The sequence below is a fragment of the Brachypodium distachyon genome, chromosome 1, assembly GCF_000005505.3.
Source record: "Brachypodium distachyon strain Bd21 chromosome 1, Brachypodium_distachyon_v3.0, whole genome shotgun sequence".
NCBI lineage: Eukaryota > Viridiplantae > Streptophyta > Magnoliopsida > Poales > Poaceae > Brachypodium > Brachypodium distachyon.
Genome location: NC_016131.3, coordinates 59,556,925 through 59,573,487, shown reverse-complemented (window position 1 = coordinate 59,573,487; position 16,563 = coordinate 59,556,925). Strand labels below are relative to the sequence as shown.

Below are 16,563 nucleotides of genomic sequence, written 5' to 3'. Positions count from 1 at the left end.
AAAATGCATGTGTGGCAACTATTATGGGTGGGATGGATGTAGTAATGGTTATTCTTTGTACTTTTGTGACAAAAAATAGTTGATGAAGTAGAGAGAGATAAATATACTCTTGATTAAGGATCGGTTTTGAATCAATGCTACGACTGAGAGTGGGGTAAGACTAATAAGGAATGCCACAAAACCTTAAAATGGCCGCCAAACGGTAAAACAGGTAAAAATTGGTTAAAAAAAGCTAGATGCCGAAAATGTCATGCTCATCCTGGATGGATAATTATGTAAATCTTGAGAATGTTGTGACTAGAGATTGTGTTGGAAAAATGTAAGGGTTTCTTTGACACTGTTTATCCTTTTGATTCAAAGGAATGGAGAAAGGAAAAAAGACAAAATTTGTGTAACGTCAGTTTCAAAGAAAAGCGCACATGGACTTAAAGTCATTTGCATAAAAACCAAGAAAAAATTGTTTAGCACGTAATAATTATAACGATATTTTGCATGCTTTTTAACTTAATTTGATGTGTGTTTGTTTCTATCAAATAGGATTGATATGTTTTTTCTATTTCTGCGAATCAAACTATCCAAACTATAAAATTTCCGTGTTTTCCAAAAAAAAAAGCACAGGCATGCTTTTTTTTTAGCGAAACAGGCATGCGATTCATGTGTTTTCTCGTCCCTATCCTACGTTTATCCTACGTTTTCAGGGTCCCGTGAATCAAAGGGGTGCAACTAATTGGCGGACCTCCGCCAGGACCGATTCTGGCGGACCTATTCCGACCAGGTTTCCCGTCCGCGCGCCACGATCGTCCTGCGCTCCCTACACCCGGCCTCCTCCGTTCCTGCTTCCTCGATCAATTCCCGATTCGTCTTTTCCCTTTTTAGTTCCGTCCCATGCTCGGCCTGGTTCCATGCTCGTGCTCAGCCCCGTCCGTGTGCGGGGCCTGGTGCTACAGCCCAATGACTGCAAGCCCGCTTCAGTCTTTTCCTATTTTCCCATTTTGGCTCTTTTTTGTGTACGGAAAAGTGCCGATGTTGGTTTTCTTTTGTCTTTTCCCTTTATGGGAGAGTGGTTTTCAGGGATGAAGCGGGTGGGGGATAGCACTTTCAATCGAAAAGACTAAACACTTTCAAATCATATCGAGACTTTAGAAATCACATAAAAAGTTTTAAATGCAAATTTTTATGTCTTTCCTGCTGACAGATATTCAAACTTTTAAAATCCTGACATAAAACTTCCAAATTTTAGCAGATCTGGCTGTTACGATCTAGATATTCAAACTTTTCTAATCATTACCCAAAACTTCTAAATTTTAGTTCTATGAAAAGTTTGCGAAAAGCGAGCTTCTGTCAATAAATCTCGGATCTCATATCGAAAAAGTCAATTACAATCCTCCTTTCGAAACAATTTAAACCTTATCTGATGCCAACGGGCACCACCTAGAAAAAACAAGCTTTTTAGAGCTACTAAGAACAATTTATTGGAAGTGCAGGACAAAAAATCTAAAAAGCTTGTATAAATAATCCAAAAGCTCATATGAGAGAAAAATTATAACTACCAGACTCTCTAGCCATCCTCTTGCACAAAATCTGAAAAGCTGAACCTTCAAAATTTCGCTTGTATTGGAAACTTATTGAAAGGCCGATAACAGAAAACAAACAGATTGCATGAAAAACTAAAAAGCTCATTAATTATATGAAATTTAAGATTGTATCGCCACGGGTTCATTAAAAACCTCATCTAGAAAACATATTAGAAAAAAAAAGAACCTAGAAGAAAGAATTCAAAGCAGATCTCAAGGATTTTTGAAAAATATTAAAAGCAGATCAAGCATTCGTTAAAAAGCTCATGATTAGAATGCTAAAAGTAGATCATGGGATCCTTAAAAAGCTTGTTTTGGGATCATTAAAAGCTTGTTCTAGGATCATTACAAGCTCATAATAAGATTATTAAAAAGCTGATCATTATTAGAATGTTAAGAAGCTCAAGGATTTTTGAAAAATAAAATCAAATTACATGATGGGATCGCTAAAAAGCTCGTTGTGGGATCGTTAAAGCTCGGCAATGGATCGTAAAAAGCTCACGTAGAATAGAGAGCAAAATGAACGTAGAATAATAACCGAAACCAAGCCTCGTGTACAAGACTTGTTCATTTAAAGACTCATCATGGGACCATAAAGAAAGGCTCATCATTGGAACATTAAAAGCTCATCATGCGGTCATTAAAAAGCTCAATGGTTTGCTAATTTTTTTTTAAAAACTCATGTTGAGATCGTTAAAAAGCTCGTGATGAAATAGTTAAAAGCTCGTGATGAGATCGTTAAAGCTCGTGATGCAATCTTAAAAGATCATGATGACATCATTTAAAGCTCGTCATGAACTTAGAAAAATAATTGAAAAATATATGGAAATACTTGATACTTTTTCTAGAAATATGGACTAATGGAAGTTAAACTCCTACGGGCTTGTAAGCTCGGTTGCGAATTTTCCCGGTGGGGATAGGGAGGGATAAACAAGAACTTGAGCTGCAATCTCGGTATTGGGAAGGAACGAACGGGCCCTAAGGAAGCGCATTATGTGAAAATTAAAAGCACATGATGCGTTCGTTAAAAAGCTCATCATGGAATCCTTGAGCTCATCGTTAGAATGCTGAAATCTCACCATAAGACCATTAAAAGCTCAAGTTTTTTCGAAAAAATCATAGTACATGATGTTTATCGTTAAAAATCTCATCGCTAAAACGATAAAAAGCTCATCATAAAGACCGCTAAAAGTTCATGCAGAATTCACGAGGAAAATGTCTTTAGAATTTTTTTAAAAGAACATCTAAACGTTGTTTGGAAATCGAAAAGTACATGATGAGATTGTTAAAATGTCATGATGATATCGTTAAAAGCTCATATAGAACGGACTAGAAAAGATGTGCTTAGAAAAATAATTGAAAGCTTGCACGAGGATTTTAGAAAAAATTAAAGGCACATGTTGCGTTCATTAAAAGCTCATCATGGGATCCTTAAAAGCTCATTGTTAGAATGCTATAAGCTCATCATAAGAAATTTAAAAAGTTAAATGGTTTTTGGAAAAATTAAAAGCTCATGAGAGATCGTTAAAATCTCATGATGAAATCATTAAAAGCTCATGACAAGATCGTCGAGAGCTCACGATGCGATCGATAAAAGCTCATCATGAACATGGAAAATAATAATTGAAAGCACGTCTCAAGGAATTTTGGAAAAATTAAAAGCACATGATGCAGTTCGTTAGAAGCTCATCATGGGATCCTTAAAAGCTGATTGTTAGAATGCTAGAAGCTCATCGTTAGAACGTTAAAAATTAAAGCTTGTCTCGGACGAAATCAATTTTTTAAAAGCTTGGCCAAAGGAAATTGAAGTCAATCCTTAAAAACTAAAAGCTCATGACAAGAATAAAACAATAACTCGTCTTAAGAAAATTGAAAGCTCCTCCCTAGAAATTGAAATACCATGTCAAAAAATAGTTAAGTAGCATCTCAGGTCAGCAAAATGTAAAGCTCATCTCAAAAGAACTAAGAAAAAAATGAAAGCTCCTCTAAAGTAAATTAAAACCTCGACTAAAGGAATTAAAAGCAACCTAAGGTTGGGCAGCCAGCCAATGCCGAAGCAGCAACTTGGAGTAGTTGGATGGTGCGAACCGGCTGAGCGGAATCCGGACGCGAGTTGTCAAAGGTACATGCAGTTTACAAAGACAATTTGAAGGGTAAACATATCAAGTTACTTAAGAAACACCATATGGTGCCTTATAAACTAGACTGCAAATTACCATATAGATGGTACAACAAGAAGAACGTACATACCAACCATATCTCTGAAGAGCAAGGAACACTATATAGCTACCTGACATATTTTGACTATAATCTGGAATCATAAGGACAGATGAATATGCAAAGGAACAAAGAGGAAAGAACCACTTAACTGGTTGCCCTTCCTTTATGATTCCAGACTATGGCTTTGGAGGGAACCACCTAAAGCAGCCAAATGTTCTTTCCCCAACTGTTGTTATGACTGATGCAACTAGTTCAGTATTCCACGTGACATTTTGGTATCTCTAGCACTCTCCCAAGACCTGCCTAGGCAAACGATGGAAAATAGCAAGGCACTATTTAGTCAATATAACTGTTATAGCGTAGAAATCAAAGATCGTTTATAAATAACAGAGGCCCCGAAACTTGTGATCAGTTCTACTTCAAATAAAAGATGTTGAGCCATTAATAGGAGTAGATGAGTAGTAAACAAGTCAAAACACGTAAATACAAGGCTACATTCTGGCATCCATATATTTCATATCAGAGTAATGCCTTGCATAAAGTACCAAGTCATTGGTTCCTGATTTTCTTTTTGTCTCCATATTCTGACATTTTCTTACAGATATAAGAATTGATGCATGAACTGGTTCTTCACAAGAAGACCAGAGGTGACACAATTTAGGAGACAAGTTTGATTATTCATATGGTATTTTTACATCAATTCTGTACAAACAAACATAATGGAACTAAAGGTGTAGTAATTAACCTAATGTGCAGCAATCAAACCTGAACAATCTGTCGCGATAATTAAAGGAGTGCATGGTGTCTGCAAGTTGTTTGGACAGTAAGCTCAAAGCTATGCAGAAAACAGGGCTCCTGGTGACACACAAAATCATCAGTTCCTTATATTTCTCATGCTAATTCTTCAAAATCAATTCAATCCTAATAACTGGAGTGCTAATAACAATATGCTCATAGGGAAAATAAATTAAAGATCAATTTGAGCCACCTCCTGTGGACACCATGGAACCCTCATACTAGAACTCTACCAAAAAGGCACTGGATTCACATGTGGGGAAATGAACAGGGGGGCGGGGGGGCGGAGAGCCGGAGATGTCGTGGGAGCTGCAGAGGTGGAGGTCGGGAGGAGGGAGGCCACGGTGGCGGGGGCGGGTCAGGGAAGAGGAAGGCACGTGTTGGGGGATTGATCCAGAGGCAGAGCAGCAGGAGGCGGGGAGGCGACTTGCGGCGGGAGGAGGCCACACTTACCTTGTGCGGCAGCGTCCGTGGCGGAGGCGACGAGGAGGAAGGACCACCTGACTTCACCGAGCGGTGGGTGGAGGTCTAGCGGCGCGCAGACGACCATGGAGGAGGCCTTGGTGGGGTTGGGGTGTGGCGCAAAGGGGAAGGTGTTGGTGGGGACACAAGGAGGTACAGGAGCGGGAGGACGAGCAGTAGCAGCACAGAGAGGCTCGAACGGGATCCTGGGAAACGCCGCTGCCGGCAGGGAGGTAGAGGTGGACCAAATAGGAAGAAGGAGCAAAGGAAAATGAGAAAAGAAAAAGGTAACGAGAAAGGAGGAAGCGCGCAGCGCGGTCGGAATTCGTCCGCGCAAGGCGGACGAGCGCCAGAGAGTACTTTCGGAATCAAAGGGGTGGAAAAAAGCTCGTGGCAGTGGTTAGGATCAGAGATCAAACGAGTCGAGCCCGACGGCCCGAGACTCATGCGAAGCTCCGCGAGAGGCTCGTTAATTGGGCCAAATGTTTTGGGGTTGGTTTCTGGTTTGTCCATCAGCTTTTATTTTCCTCGGCTAACTGGGCCAATTATCTAAGGCCCAAGTTGTTCTTTCTCTTTTTTTTGACAGCGGCCCAAGTTGTTCTCTCTTTCCGTTCCGAAGAAGGACCAAGGGAGCAACGGAAACAGAGGAGGCAGATGGTGGATCTGGTGAGGTCATGCTCGTCGGCGGTGGGGTGTGGACTACCGGCCTACCGGGAGACTCAGCGGGACAAAGGGAAGGAGGAATCCATTTTGGGCGGAAAAGAGGTTTAGTTGAGTCTATCTTGGACATGTTGTAACGCTACTTGACTGGTTCTGGACATGAATTAGGTAACATATGTACATGTATCAATACTTCTAAATAACCATGGTTTTTTAAATACGACTTTTGTTACGTATTTATCAACTATTTTTTCTATTGTAACTATCTATCATGGCTATAGCTAGGACCTCAGCGTGAAGCCCGATTTACAACCTCTTTACACATGAGTGCATACATATAGAATTTGCCAAGTTTCACCATCACAACACGGCCATCAAGCAATGTACAATATATACACATCAGGGTAAAAGCAAAGTATAGTTTCTCAAAAGAAAAGAAAAGAAAAAACCAAAGTATAGCAAACCAAAGGCAACATGAGAAACCTATGGCTACAGAGTCTGATCAAGAGACTACTCTTGCCGATATCTATCAGTACTACTAGTACAAACTCCGGTGCATTATGTTTGCCACTATTAGTCATTGCAGGACAGGAGTCCAAATGCGCCCTTGATTGCTGCTATGGCCGCGAGGTACTTGCTCCTTTTCTCCAGGTACCGCCCTTCTCGCGCCAACCGTTGCGCTGTGTCATCCAACCGGAGCAACCATTGCTTCTCTGAAATATCATCGATGAACAAGTTGGCGACTCTGAAGGAGAAAGACTCCGGGGAGTGCATCCTGCTGACCTGCCCAGCCTGAAGATTATCTCCCCTTTGTTTCCAGTTGAGTTTGTCTGAAAGCATTGTCACGTTATTCAGGTGCCCTTCCACTTGCTGCATCAGGCACCCCAGGTCACAATGATGCCCTGAATTGGGTGAGTCCCTGTCATTCAGTGCCATGATTCTTGCGATCACATAGGGCTTTGTTCTGACTACCTCTAAGACCCGAAAGCGCTCTCCGCCTACGCATGTCAAGAAAAAACGGTCGTCAACAAGCCTTTCGCACTCGAGGACATTGGCGATGCATCCTACATCTGCTATCATATCATCCCGTCGAGCAGAGTAAATGATTCCAAAGCTGAGGCCTTCCTGGACCTGGAGTAGTGTTTGCATCATCATGCGGTATCTGAACTCAAATGTCTGCAGCCGAAGCGTTTCGCCAGGGAAAAGAACCGACGGGTGTAGAATTATTGGAATTTCAGCTGTGTAATCCTGCGGAAATGGAACAGCCTCATTGAGGTGTCCGCGAACATTGGCACTGCATCTCAGGACTGGTGAACTCTCGTGCTGATTCTTCACGCTGATTCTTGCTTCATTTCTCATTGGAGGTTTTGGCTGATAACAAGACTGGGAGGGACTGAAACTGTACCTGTATGGCCTTGCTAAACTAGATGGAATAACATGTGCAGCCTTGAAGGCCATATATTTGGGTTCACCTTTCAATGTGCTGACCAGCCTGTTAGAGACATCCAGACGAGAGTTGTTCAGTAACCTTTTGACAGTAATAGGATTATAGCCTTGTATAATGCAACTATTTGATTACTGACAAAATTTGCATATCCAAGAGTAGTGGAAGTAAAATTGAGATCAACAATCAGTAAATAAACTGATACCTTCTGAAAAAAAAAATACTTTTATCTAATTGTAGTGGAAGCTGAGGAATCATTATCATTTTATCAGGCAAGTGCGATCGTTGATCACCCGAACAAAGTTTGAGCTTGTCACCCAAGAGCTGTAACTAAAATTAAAAAAAAACTAGAGTAGCTTGCAATTAATCCTTAGATTTCCTTGAATCCAGAGTTACTAAATCCTTGTTTATTAGCCAGCGCAGCGGAAAGCAAGAATACAGAGTTAAATCCTAGATAGGTGGGCTGAATAAGCATTTTGCCCTTGACGATATACATGCAGGGGTTGTCAATGGTACGGCAGTTTATTTTCCTGTTGATAAGTGAATCGAAGTACTACTACTAGTTCCTAACAACAGAATAATTACGGGAAAACAAACCTAGCATAAACCCTGGTTTCCAGACGCAATTCGTCATACTACCAGTTTGACCAGATGTGAAGATCCGAACTTGAGAAACAACTCAAGGACGTTCAAGGAAACATTTGGGTTAGACAAGGAAATTAAAGCAGCCGACAGCCCACATACTAATTAGAATGATAAAACCATTAATCACACTCCCGGCGGAGAAAATAGCACCCAAAAGCATAGCGATTAACACGCGCGGTTTCAGGAAAAAGATGCGGTGCGGATGTTTTACCTTCCGCCTGTCTCCTCGACCTTCAGGAGCCGCAGCTGCAGATCGGAGGTTGTAGGGTGGAATAGAGAGAGAGCGGAAGGAGGCAGAGAAGAAGCAGAGGGGACGGGAGAGGAGGAGAGATAGGTGGATAGAGAGTGATAGAGCCTACCACTTATACGAATAGAATAGATTTACTTTACTGTCGCAAAGCCCATCTAGCCGGAGTGCTAGTACGCTTGATTGAATCGATAAAGAAAAGAGGTTGGGGTCGCGTGTGGTCTGAGCTGCAGATACCAACAAATACGGAGGAAAAAAAACAAGCGAAGCACGAAAGCAGTGAGGGGATCAGGAAGCGGCTTAGCGGCGGCACCTTGTTTGCGTCGTACAGCTCGACGCTTGGACTTGGGATAGATAAGGAGTTGGAGCCCCGGCAACATAGCTGATGATGCATCGTTTGGCTGGCACTGGCAGTTGGCAGTTGGCAGTAGTGGCTCTCACGCGGCGCTCTCTTGGACCGGAGCGGACTGGAGTGGAGTCTGGCGCAAGACCAGATTCAGATAAGATAGCTACGACTACGACTAGTGTTTATCACAAAAGTCCCTTCTTTTTTCGGATGGCAAGCTGCTAGTAAAATGTATACATATAGGAAGAACACAGCTCTCTGGGTTGTTACCGCAGTACGATCATGACATTCAGAAAGGCGCTTTCTAGGCGTAGACAGAGGATTCTCCTCTCCTCAACATGAACTCAGACTTCTCGGATTGGATTTGTCACGTGTACCTCCGTTTAAAAGATAAACGCCGTCTATTTAACGGTTGAATTTTAACACTCATTTTTATGGCTGTACGCTCAAATCTAACGGCCAAGATCGCATTCCTCTCTTTTGGCATCACCTTCTCTCTCTCACATGCAGAACAAGGCAAACTATGTGCCCACCGTACGGTAAAAAAGATACTTATGACTCCCAGTTTTGGAAAGGATTGAAAAATATTAAAGATCGTTTTCCGAATAGGCAAATTCACTTGTTGATAGGGTGTTAATGGTGAGAACACGTCATGGATGTTATGAGCACGATACCGACAAATGTCAGCTTTTGCCCGACTCTTATTGATCCCAGACTTCTAGGTTGGCTGTGTTAGACTGAGTTCTCACGCAAAGTAAGTCAGATAAGTGGAGCTATTTCTCGGGAGGGGCTCACGTCAATCACTATCACATGTGGCTTATCGTGTATCTGTCATGCGTGGAAACTGGATCCAGTACCTATGAACGATTGGTATTGGTGAGGGTTACGCCAATCTTTGTCAGATACGTCATGTCGCGTACCTGTCACGTGTGGAAACTGGATCCAGCGGTAGAGTTGGATTGGTGGTCATGGTAGGGCTTACGTCAATCTCCATCGCATGCACCTTGTGTTATTTGTCGTACATGGAAATTGGATCCGACGATATTTTAGGGTTTGTTTGTGGTGAGGCTTACATCAATCTCTATTACGTGCGGCATGTAGCGTATCTGACGTGCGTGAAAATAGGATCGAGCGATAGCATAAGATTGGTACTCGTGGTGGGGCTTACGCAAATCCCTATCGCATGCACCATGTAGCCTATCTGGCGTGTACGGAAAATGGATCCAGCGGGGAGTAGGATTGGTAGTTTTGGTGAGGCTTACGTCAATCTCTAGCGATGCACCATGTAACATATCGTTGTGCATGGAGTGGCATTGTAGGATTTGTGTCGTGGTGAGGCTTGCGTACGTCAGTCTCTGTCACATGTGTCACATAGCATATTGGAAACTCTCACTCTCTCTCTCTCTCTCTCTCCATAGTAAAATCCGTTTAAAGATAAAGAATTTTGTATGATACCTTTGTAATTGGATTATTCTTACATATGGCAACTTGGCGAAATGCCGGTGTCATGAACGTTAGCCATGCATCTTCTGCAGAAAGTATGAATCGATTCAACAACATTTTAGTGGTTGTTACGGGTCATTTATCTCACCTTAACCTGACCCTATGTACTAGTGTTCCCAATATGTTTTGTGCTAGGAGGTGTGGGTCACAGCTTAGGCTATTTAGGCCTGTTTGGTTTGTGACCTGAGACATATGCCTGAGAAAACTACATGCCTGAGAGGAATCTGAGAAGTTGATGCTTTATGCCTGACCAGGCTTCTTCACATTTTTTTGTTTGGCCGGAGCCTGAGCATTGGAAAGCGTGGTAGCAATAATATAGATTTTGTGCAATAGTTTAGACCAAATCGACACACTTTGGTTGGCCTGCCTGAGCGTTCGATTTTGGAGGCCTAACTCCGGCTAATGACACAAAGGAGTAATCAGGCCAGCAGCTACGCGCCACTTCAGGCAGCAACCAAACGGGTTGATGGCACCGGCCAGGCAGTGCTCCGGTCAGGCCTTTTGATGCCAGGAAGGCAACCAGACAGCCTCTTTATCTTTAGACCCACTGGATCCGAGCTTGGTATCCACTTCACAAGCAGTGGTTATTTGGCTATACCAGCTAAGTGTAGCCGGTAATTCAGGAGTTGCTCAACCAGTTTGGATGGCATGAAACGGTTGTAATGACATGAAACTCATTAATAATAGGTCGAGGAGAGGCTGAGGAATTTAGGTCAGCTAAAAACTCACCATGTTAACTTATCTGGCCCATCCAACGGGCTTCCATGCTTAAGTTGGGGCTCCACGTGTCTCATTCTCGACCCCGCACGTTCTTTTTTTTTATCCTTGTCACTCTCTCTCTCTCTCTCTCTCTCTCTCTCTCTCGCTCTGGCCTCATCTTTACAGCCTGTTAGTATGACATTATCTCAACCTCCCACAGAAGCGGGAAGAGGCTTCTACTGTTGCCGTTTAGTGGGCTGTCACGATGAAACAGAGCTTGTAAACCTTGGTAGAGTTTTCTGTAAACTTAGTCAAATAAAAAAAATTAGAACAAAGTTAGAATATCTTATATTTAGGAACTGATGGAGTACTTAGGAAAGGAGAATGGCGCCCTCCGATCCTTAAGTCTATAGCCTTGCTTCTTGAAATTGTTGGTACATTCTATCTTCTCAATCGATGAAAACGTCAAAAGAGAAAAGGAAAATGGCATGTCGCTGTTTATGTGCAACTATAAACACTACCTGGTTTAAAGTGCAACATGCCAACAGGTGATAATATCTATTAATTCCAAAGTCGAGTTTACGGGAAATTCTACGGATTGAAATTAACAAATTGCGATCAACAGCAGATCATCTGACCACACAAGAACGGACTAATCAATCCACTTCCAGTATAGCATGAAAACACATAAAACGCAAATGCGGTGCAGCACCCGGAGAAACCAACCAAAAGTAATGTAAAAAGGATGTCTCTGCACTTTGCCTCAGATCAATTCTCGAATCAATGTATTTGTTGACTACTGTTCAAGTAGTATGGGCTCCACCAGCTCGCTAAGAGGAGCAAGCTCTGCCCTATCGATCAACCCAAATTCCTGCCAAAAATAAATAAGAGCAGCAGCAAGTTATTGTAAAATCTAATGAGCGATCCATATGCGCATTCTATTCAGCAAAAATTTCTTGAGAGATGCAGCAAGTTTACTAAATTTGTCATTTACGTCCAGATGAGACAGTCTATTTTCACAAATTTTAGCCCGTAGACTGATCGGCATACCAACATAATTAGGGATGGGCTGGGGTGCGCTTCTGAAGAATAGGATGTCTTTGCGTACATAATGATTGATCAAATTCTAAAGCATTAAGCACTAATAACAAGGGGGAAAGGCATTTGAATCACTGCGTGCACCAAGGGGAACTCCGTTTTGTAGTCCATGCATGATTGGTGATGTCGGTATAGAATGCAATTATAAACTAGCAAGCTTCGTAACTTCAATTTTTTGGCTTCAGAGACTGAAGTCAACATGTCAGAACTTCAGCATCCATGCGCAATTATATACTTTACTTGATTCTAAGAACATGTGTGACTTGTCCTATAATATTTTGTATTTCTAAGACGACTTGCCCTCCTTTTTGAAAAGAAAAAAGACGACTTGCCATCTTACTAATTATCAATTCCCTTAAAACATGTATGACATAACACAGTAATCATTTCGCAAGAAGTACTCATGAATGTGCGTTTTCATATAGACGAAGAACGGGGATTACCCTTGTGAAGAGTACGAAGTGTTTGAAGCAAGTGTTGAGATGTGCTTCTACCTTGAGCTTGAGAATCATCTGAAAATGCGAGTGATATATGTGTGCATACACCCTGAACAGACGCTTGAAAATTGTCTTGATGACGTCGCGGAAGTTTGGAGGGAAGGGAGCTCCTGTTGCCAATACAGTACATTGATCACGCCACAATGCTAGAATAAAAAATAGTGTTACGCCGGCACTTTACTGTTCAACGGACGATTAATTACCGAGCTGTTGAGGGAACACGGATTCATCGTCGAGCTGGTTCTCAATCCAGTCCATCAGGTAATCAACATACATTGGCGCGGACACTTTAAGAGGCTTCTTGACCTTGACTCCATCTGCCCACCTGTACTCGTACCTGTTTGAACATTTCATCAGTTACAGAACATCCATCCAAAGTTCCAAACACACTGGTTGCTATTCCAAACTATGACACTAATTGTTATCATGTATTTTTTTGAGGTTATCATGTGCTGCAGTCTCATCAGATTGTCATATTCTCTTTGGTGATATTTTAGAGACTGGATTGCATATCATATGTTTAGTGAATCTGCTGGTGCCAAAGACATAATTGAAAGAAGGGAATACTGTATGTACATTGGTCCAGCTGACATAGTCGGGCAGGTATCTGGCGTGCAGAACTCCGTGACTGTGCCATACAGGATGTTCACTTGATTGAAGAAGTCAACAGCTGGAGATGCAAATCATCATAAAGTACTTAAGACACTAGGTACAAAATAACAGTACTGCAAAAGCTTTGAGGCCAACTAATTAAAACGTCAAGCAAACAATATATAGTTGAGCACAGGGGTAACTTACTGTTGACAGCGAGCCACTCGTTGAGATCTTCCCCAACTGGCAGGCAGACCGCCTCTCTCAAGTTACCGCTGCCGAGGGTGACGTCGATGTGCCTCTTGAGCTTCATCCCCTGCATAAAATGTCCAAACCTGGTCATCAAGCTGGCAAATGAACTGAACTTGGTTTTCAGATTTGAGCATGCTAGCTCTTGCAGATACCAAGTTATAACAACTGGCACTGCTCTAGTTAAATCGGAGTCCCTGTAACTTTCTCAGCTTAGCTGTCTCCAATTTTAGCCCCTGTAAACCAGCTAGTGGCTTGTAGTTTTGGTGTTGCAGGAAAGCTAGGCATGTGCCGACAAGGAAACAGAGGCTCTGCTGATGACGGAAGCAAAAAAAAGGTGTGTACGTGCATGGTTTCAGTTTGAGCAGTATTTTTTGCCCAAGGTTTCGGTTTGAGTTAATTAATTAACCAGTAGCAAAAAGAAACCGAACATGAGCTAGACTACAGTACCGACTACTTACTCAAAACGTCTCAAGTTGGTTCACATGGTTAATACGGTATATCACGGTAATTAGTACTACTCTCTCAAGTGCCGCGATTCATAATAAGTCTCGTTGTTTTATTACAACTTCTAGAGTGAAGTTTCAGAAGAAAAAAATGAAACAAGTATCTAGAGTTCAGTACTCTATAAAAGTGTGTTCTTACCAGTATATGAATCAGTATCAGAGTATATATAAAATTGAAAAAAGAACTGAATAATTCAGATCGCAACGTATGTACCTTGTCCCCCGCTGGAGCGCTCTTCTTGGGCCTGGATGTCTTGTGGTTCCTGCACAATCAGTCAGTCAGATGGCCAAATTAAGTTAAAGCGAAACAAGGGAGACAAATTTGGGATGATGAGAGACTAGTACTAGTAGCAGCGAATTAACCAGCAGTTTTTCAAGAAAATGCACGAGAAGAGGAAGAAGAAGAAGAAGAAGAAGAAGAAGATGATGATGATGAATCAACACGAGAGATTCCGAGTAGTGAAGAAATCAGAAGACTAGCAACCGGAGAATTAGTGCGTATATTCTAGCTACGGTGGCGCGCGTCGACGTCCGATCCTCACCTGCTGCCACGACCAAAGAAGCTCATAGTCTCCAGCCCCGATCGAGTCGTCTACAAGAAGCGAGCGAGGAAAGGTTATGCGTTTGATCGATGATTATTTCTGTGATCCGAGTCCTCTTTACACATATATATAATTGCTCTATATATGCCTATACGGCTATACCTGACGTATACGGCTGGACACGGATATGGATGTCTAGTAGAGAAAGAAAAGGGGGAGAGACAGGCTGGCGGTGACGGGGTGGAGTAGAGCTAGAGCACCGGAAAGAAAAAAGCTGAAACTAAAACGGCGCCGATCGAGCGGTGCGTGCGTTTCGCGCGCCGCCGCTGCATCCGTTCGATATCCCGTCGTCCCTTCTGTGCTGTAAGTGGCTTGGCTTGGCGTTTTGGCTGGCTGTTATCTGCTCGATCACGCCCTGCTGTGCGCTCATCCCGTCTTTCATGGTTTCCGCTGTGCTTTCTTTTCGTACCGATTCATCAACAGCTAAGCTTTACGTACTCAACCTTTCCATACAAGTAACGGAATCCATCTCTTCCTTTCTGCTATCTCAATCCCCCCCCCCCCCCCCCCTTCGGCCTCCGGTTTTGATATATATTTCCTCGTGCTTTCTTTCTTATCTTAGAACATGAGTACAAAATCAAGTACACATGCGGACGTAATACCGAGAGGATATATAAAAGCTTCCTCCACAACCTAAGCCAAAAAGAAAAAAAGTAAAAGGAGGAAAGTTGACACCTTTCGCATCAATTTTCCGACTACTTGAACAAGTATATATCACCAAGCGGACTCGGTACCCTAGTTTCGTAGGGGTCTATCTCAAGGACGATTGTCTTGGAGTCGATCGAATGGGCCATTCTTGATTCAGAGTGGATCTCGTCTCGCGCGTTTTATCATCAGGAGGCACGCGCTCTCTCGTGGTATAGAGATTGTGTGGTTTAGCCATGGCAAGCGAGCACACTTGGAACTCGGGGCGGTAGGGTGGTGGGAAGAAGCCGATGGCGACGATGACAAGTTCTGCGGAAGAAGCGGGTGATCGGGTGGGATGTGGGGGAGACGAAGCACGTACAAGGGATGGGATCGGAGAATCCAGGGGCGGCTATGATGATCCAGCTGCAATGAAGATCGATGACAAGATGGGTTTCTTAAACCTCGGATAAAATGAGGATGAAGAGATGTGATTCTACAGAAGGTCATTGAGAAGCTGGAGCAAGATACGCAGTTCATGTGGCCCTTGCAAGAGTGCACACATGACGAAGACACTTAACGATGGATCGTTGTTCGGGGCATCTACTACTTGCTATCTCAAATCCTCATATCGATCTCTCTTTCCTTGTCTGTTCTTACTTAGAACATGAGTACGAAAACAAATATACATGCAGACGTATACGGAATGGACATAAAAAAACTGCCACCACACATGCAATTTTTCTAAAACCCCCTAGAAGATTATAGATGCGGCACAACCGTCTATGGCGACCTTTGTGTTGGTCCACCGTAGGATGCAAAGAAACACCATCGCCGGGAAACGGACACGACACGAAAACGGATACCGGATAGTTCAATCGGATTCGGAATAGATTCGATATTATCCGATTTTCTCTATTCAGCCCATCCAGAAATTGAGGCCCAGGGCCCAGCTATCATAGTTTCGTACGTTTACCCTGTAGATCGATTCGACGGTTCCCAATCCAATCCCCATCCCTCGACCACGAACACGAGACAGGAGTGGCGGCGCACTCCCGCTGCCGACTCCGTCGCCGTCGCCGGCTCATCGCCCGGCCTCGCGCCCCCGACGACCGCTGCTTCTTCCGTCGCTGGCTCGCCGCCACTTACCCTCGCCGACCGACGGCCGCCGGCCGTCGTCACCCGCTAGCCTCCGACGCCCGCTGGCTGCTGCCTCCGTCGCTGCCTCTCTCTGTATGTGCAAGTTAGAGTATTTCCCTTTCCCAACTATATTTGCATTGAGTAATCGATGGAAACTTTGAAGATTTATTCTGCTTCCAAATTGCAAGTGTTAATCATTTGACAACCTGAATTGGAAAGCCTCGATCATTGTGTTTGTATATGACTCCTTTAATTCCAGAGCTTGCAACTGTAAATCTATGCTTGTGTATTAGTGCATACTGCTGCTTGTGCCACATGATGATTGAGGATAGGATGCTGCAGGGAGTTACGTGATGCTGTTTGTGCCCACTAATTCCAGAACATCCTGTATTGGGGATAGGATGCTGACGGGAGTTGCGTGATGATGGTCAGATGGTGATGCTGAAGGCGGTTCTTTTTTGATTTTGTCAGATGGTGAATCGGTGATGCTAATATGATGAATCGTTCATTTCTACCGTATTAACCGTTCCATTTTTGACGTCGCTCCGTTACCGTATCATGTCCGTTTTCCTGAATTATTTGCCATATTCCGTATTTGTGTTCTACATCCATACCTTATCCGCACCAGTTCCGAAATCGATAGAAAAAAAAATGCAATAGG

General features: G+C 43.0%; 2 protein-coding genes and 2 long non-coding RNA genes across 5 annotated transcripts; 1 reads left to right on the top strand and 3 right to left on the bottom strand.

Annotated features, from left to right (window-relative positions):
• Positions 1-3,377: 3,377 nt before the first annotated feature.
• On the bottom strand, positions 3,378-5,322 carry LOC106866817. Of its 2 annotated transcripts, XR_001407712.2 has the most exons (3): positions 5,043-5,322; positions 4,560-4,649; positions 3,378-4,093 (listed from the first exon to the last, which is right to left on the bottom strand). It is a non-coding gene; the product is annotated as an uncharacterized LOC106866817 (long non-coding RNA). The 2 variants fall into 2 exon arrangements; XR_002964953.1 differs by having other exon boundaries at positions 3,378-4,649.
• Positions 5,323-6,043: 721 nt separating this feature from the next.
• On the bottom strand, positions 6,044-8,353 carry LOC100834232. The gene is made up of 2 exons (XM_003557685.4): positions 8,012-8,353; positions 6,044-7,203 (listed from the first exon to the last, which is right to left on the bottom strand). The coding sequence occupies exon 2, from the start codon at positions 7,167-7,169 to the stop codon at positions 6,285-6,287; it is 885 nt and encodes a 294-aa protein (XP_003557733.1). The 5' UTR covers positions 7,170-7,203; positions 8,012-8,353; the 3' UTR covers positions 6,044-6,284.
• Positions 8,354-11,134: 2,781 nt separating this feature from the next.
• LOC100822090 (MOB kinase activator-like 1A) lies at positions 11,135-14,177 on the bottom strand. Its single transcript, XM_003561505.3, has 7 exons — positions 14,079-14,177; positions 13,751-13,799; positions 12,989-13,097; positions 12,767-12,860; positions 12,394-12,527; positions 12,137-12,300; positions 11,135-11,466 (listed from the first exon to the last, which is right to left on the bottom strand). Exons 1-7 carry the CDS (start codon positions 14,102-14,104, stop codon positions 11,392-11,394), a joined length of 651 nt encoding a protein of 216 aa, XP_003561553.1. The 5' UTR covers positions 14,105-14,177; the 3' UTR covers positions 11,135-11,391.
• A 1,564-nt stretch (positions 14,178-15,741) lies between these two features.
• LOC104581763 lies at positions 15,742-16,480 on the top strand. The gene is made up of 2 exons (XR_729900.3): positions 15,742-15,995; positions 16,245-16,480. It is a non-coding gene; the product is annotated as an uncharacterized LOC104581763 (long non-coding RNA).
• Positions 16,481-16,563: the final 83 nt, after the last annotated feature.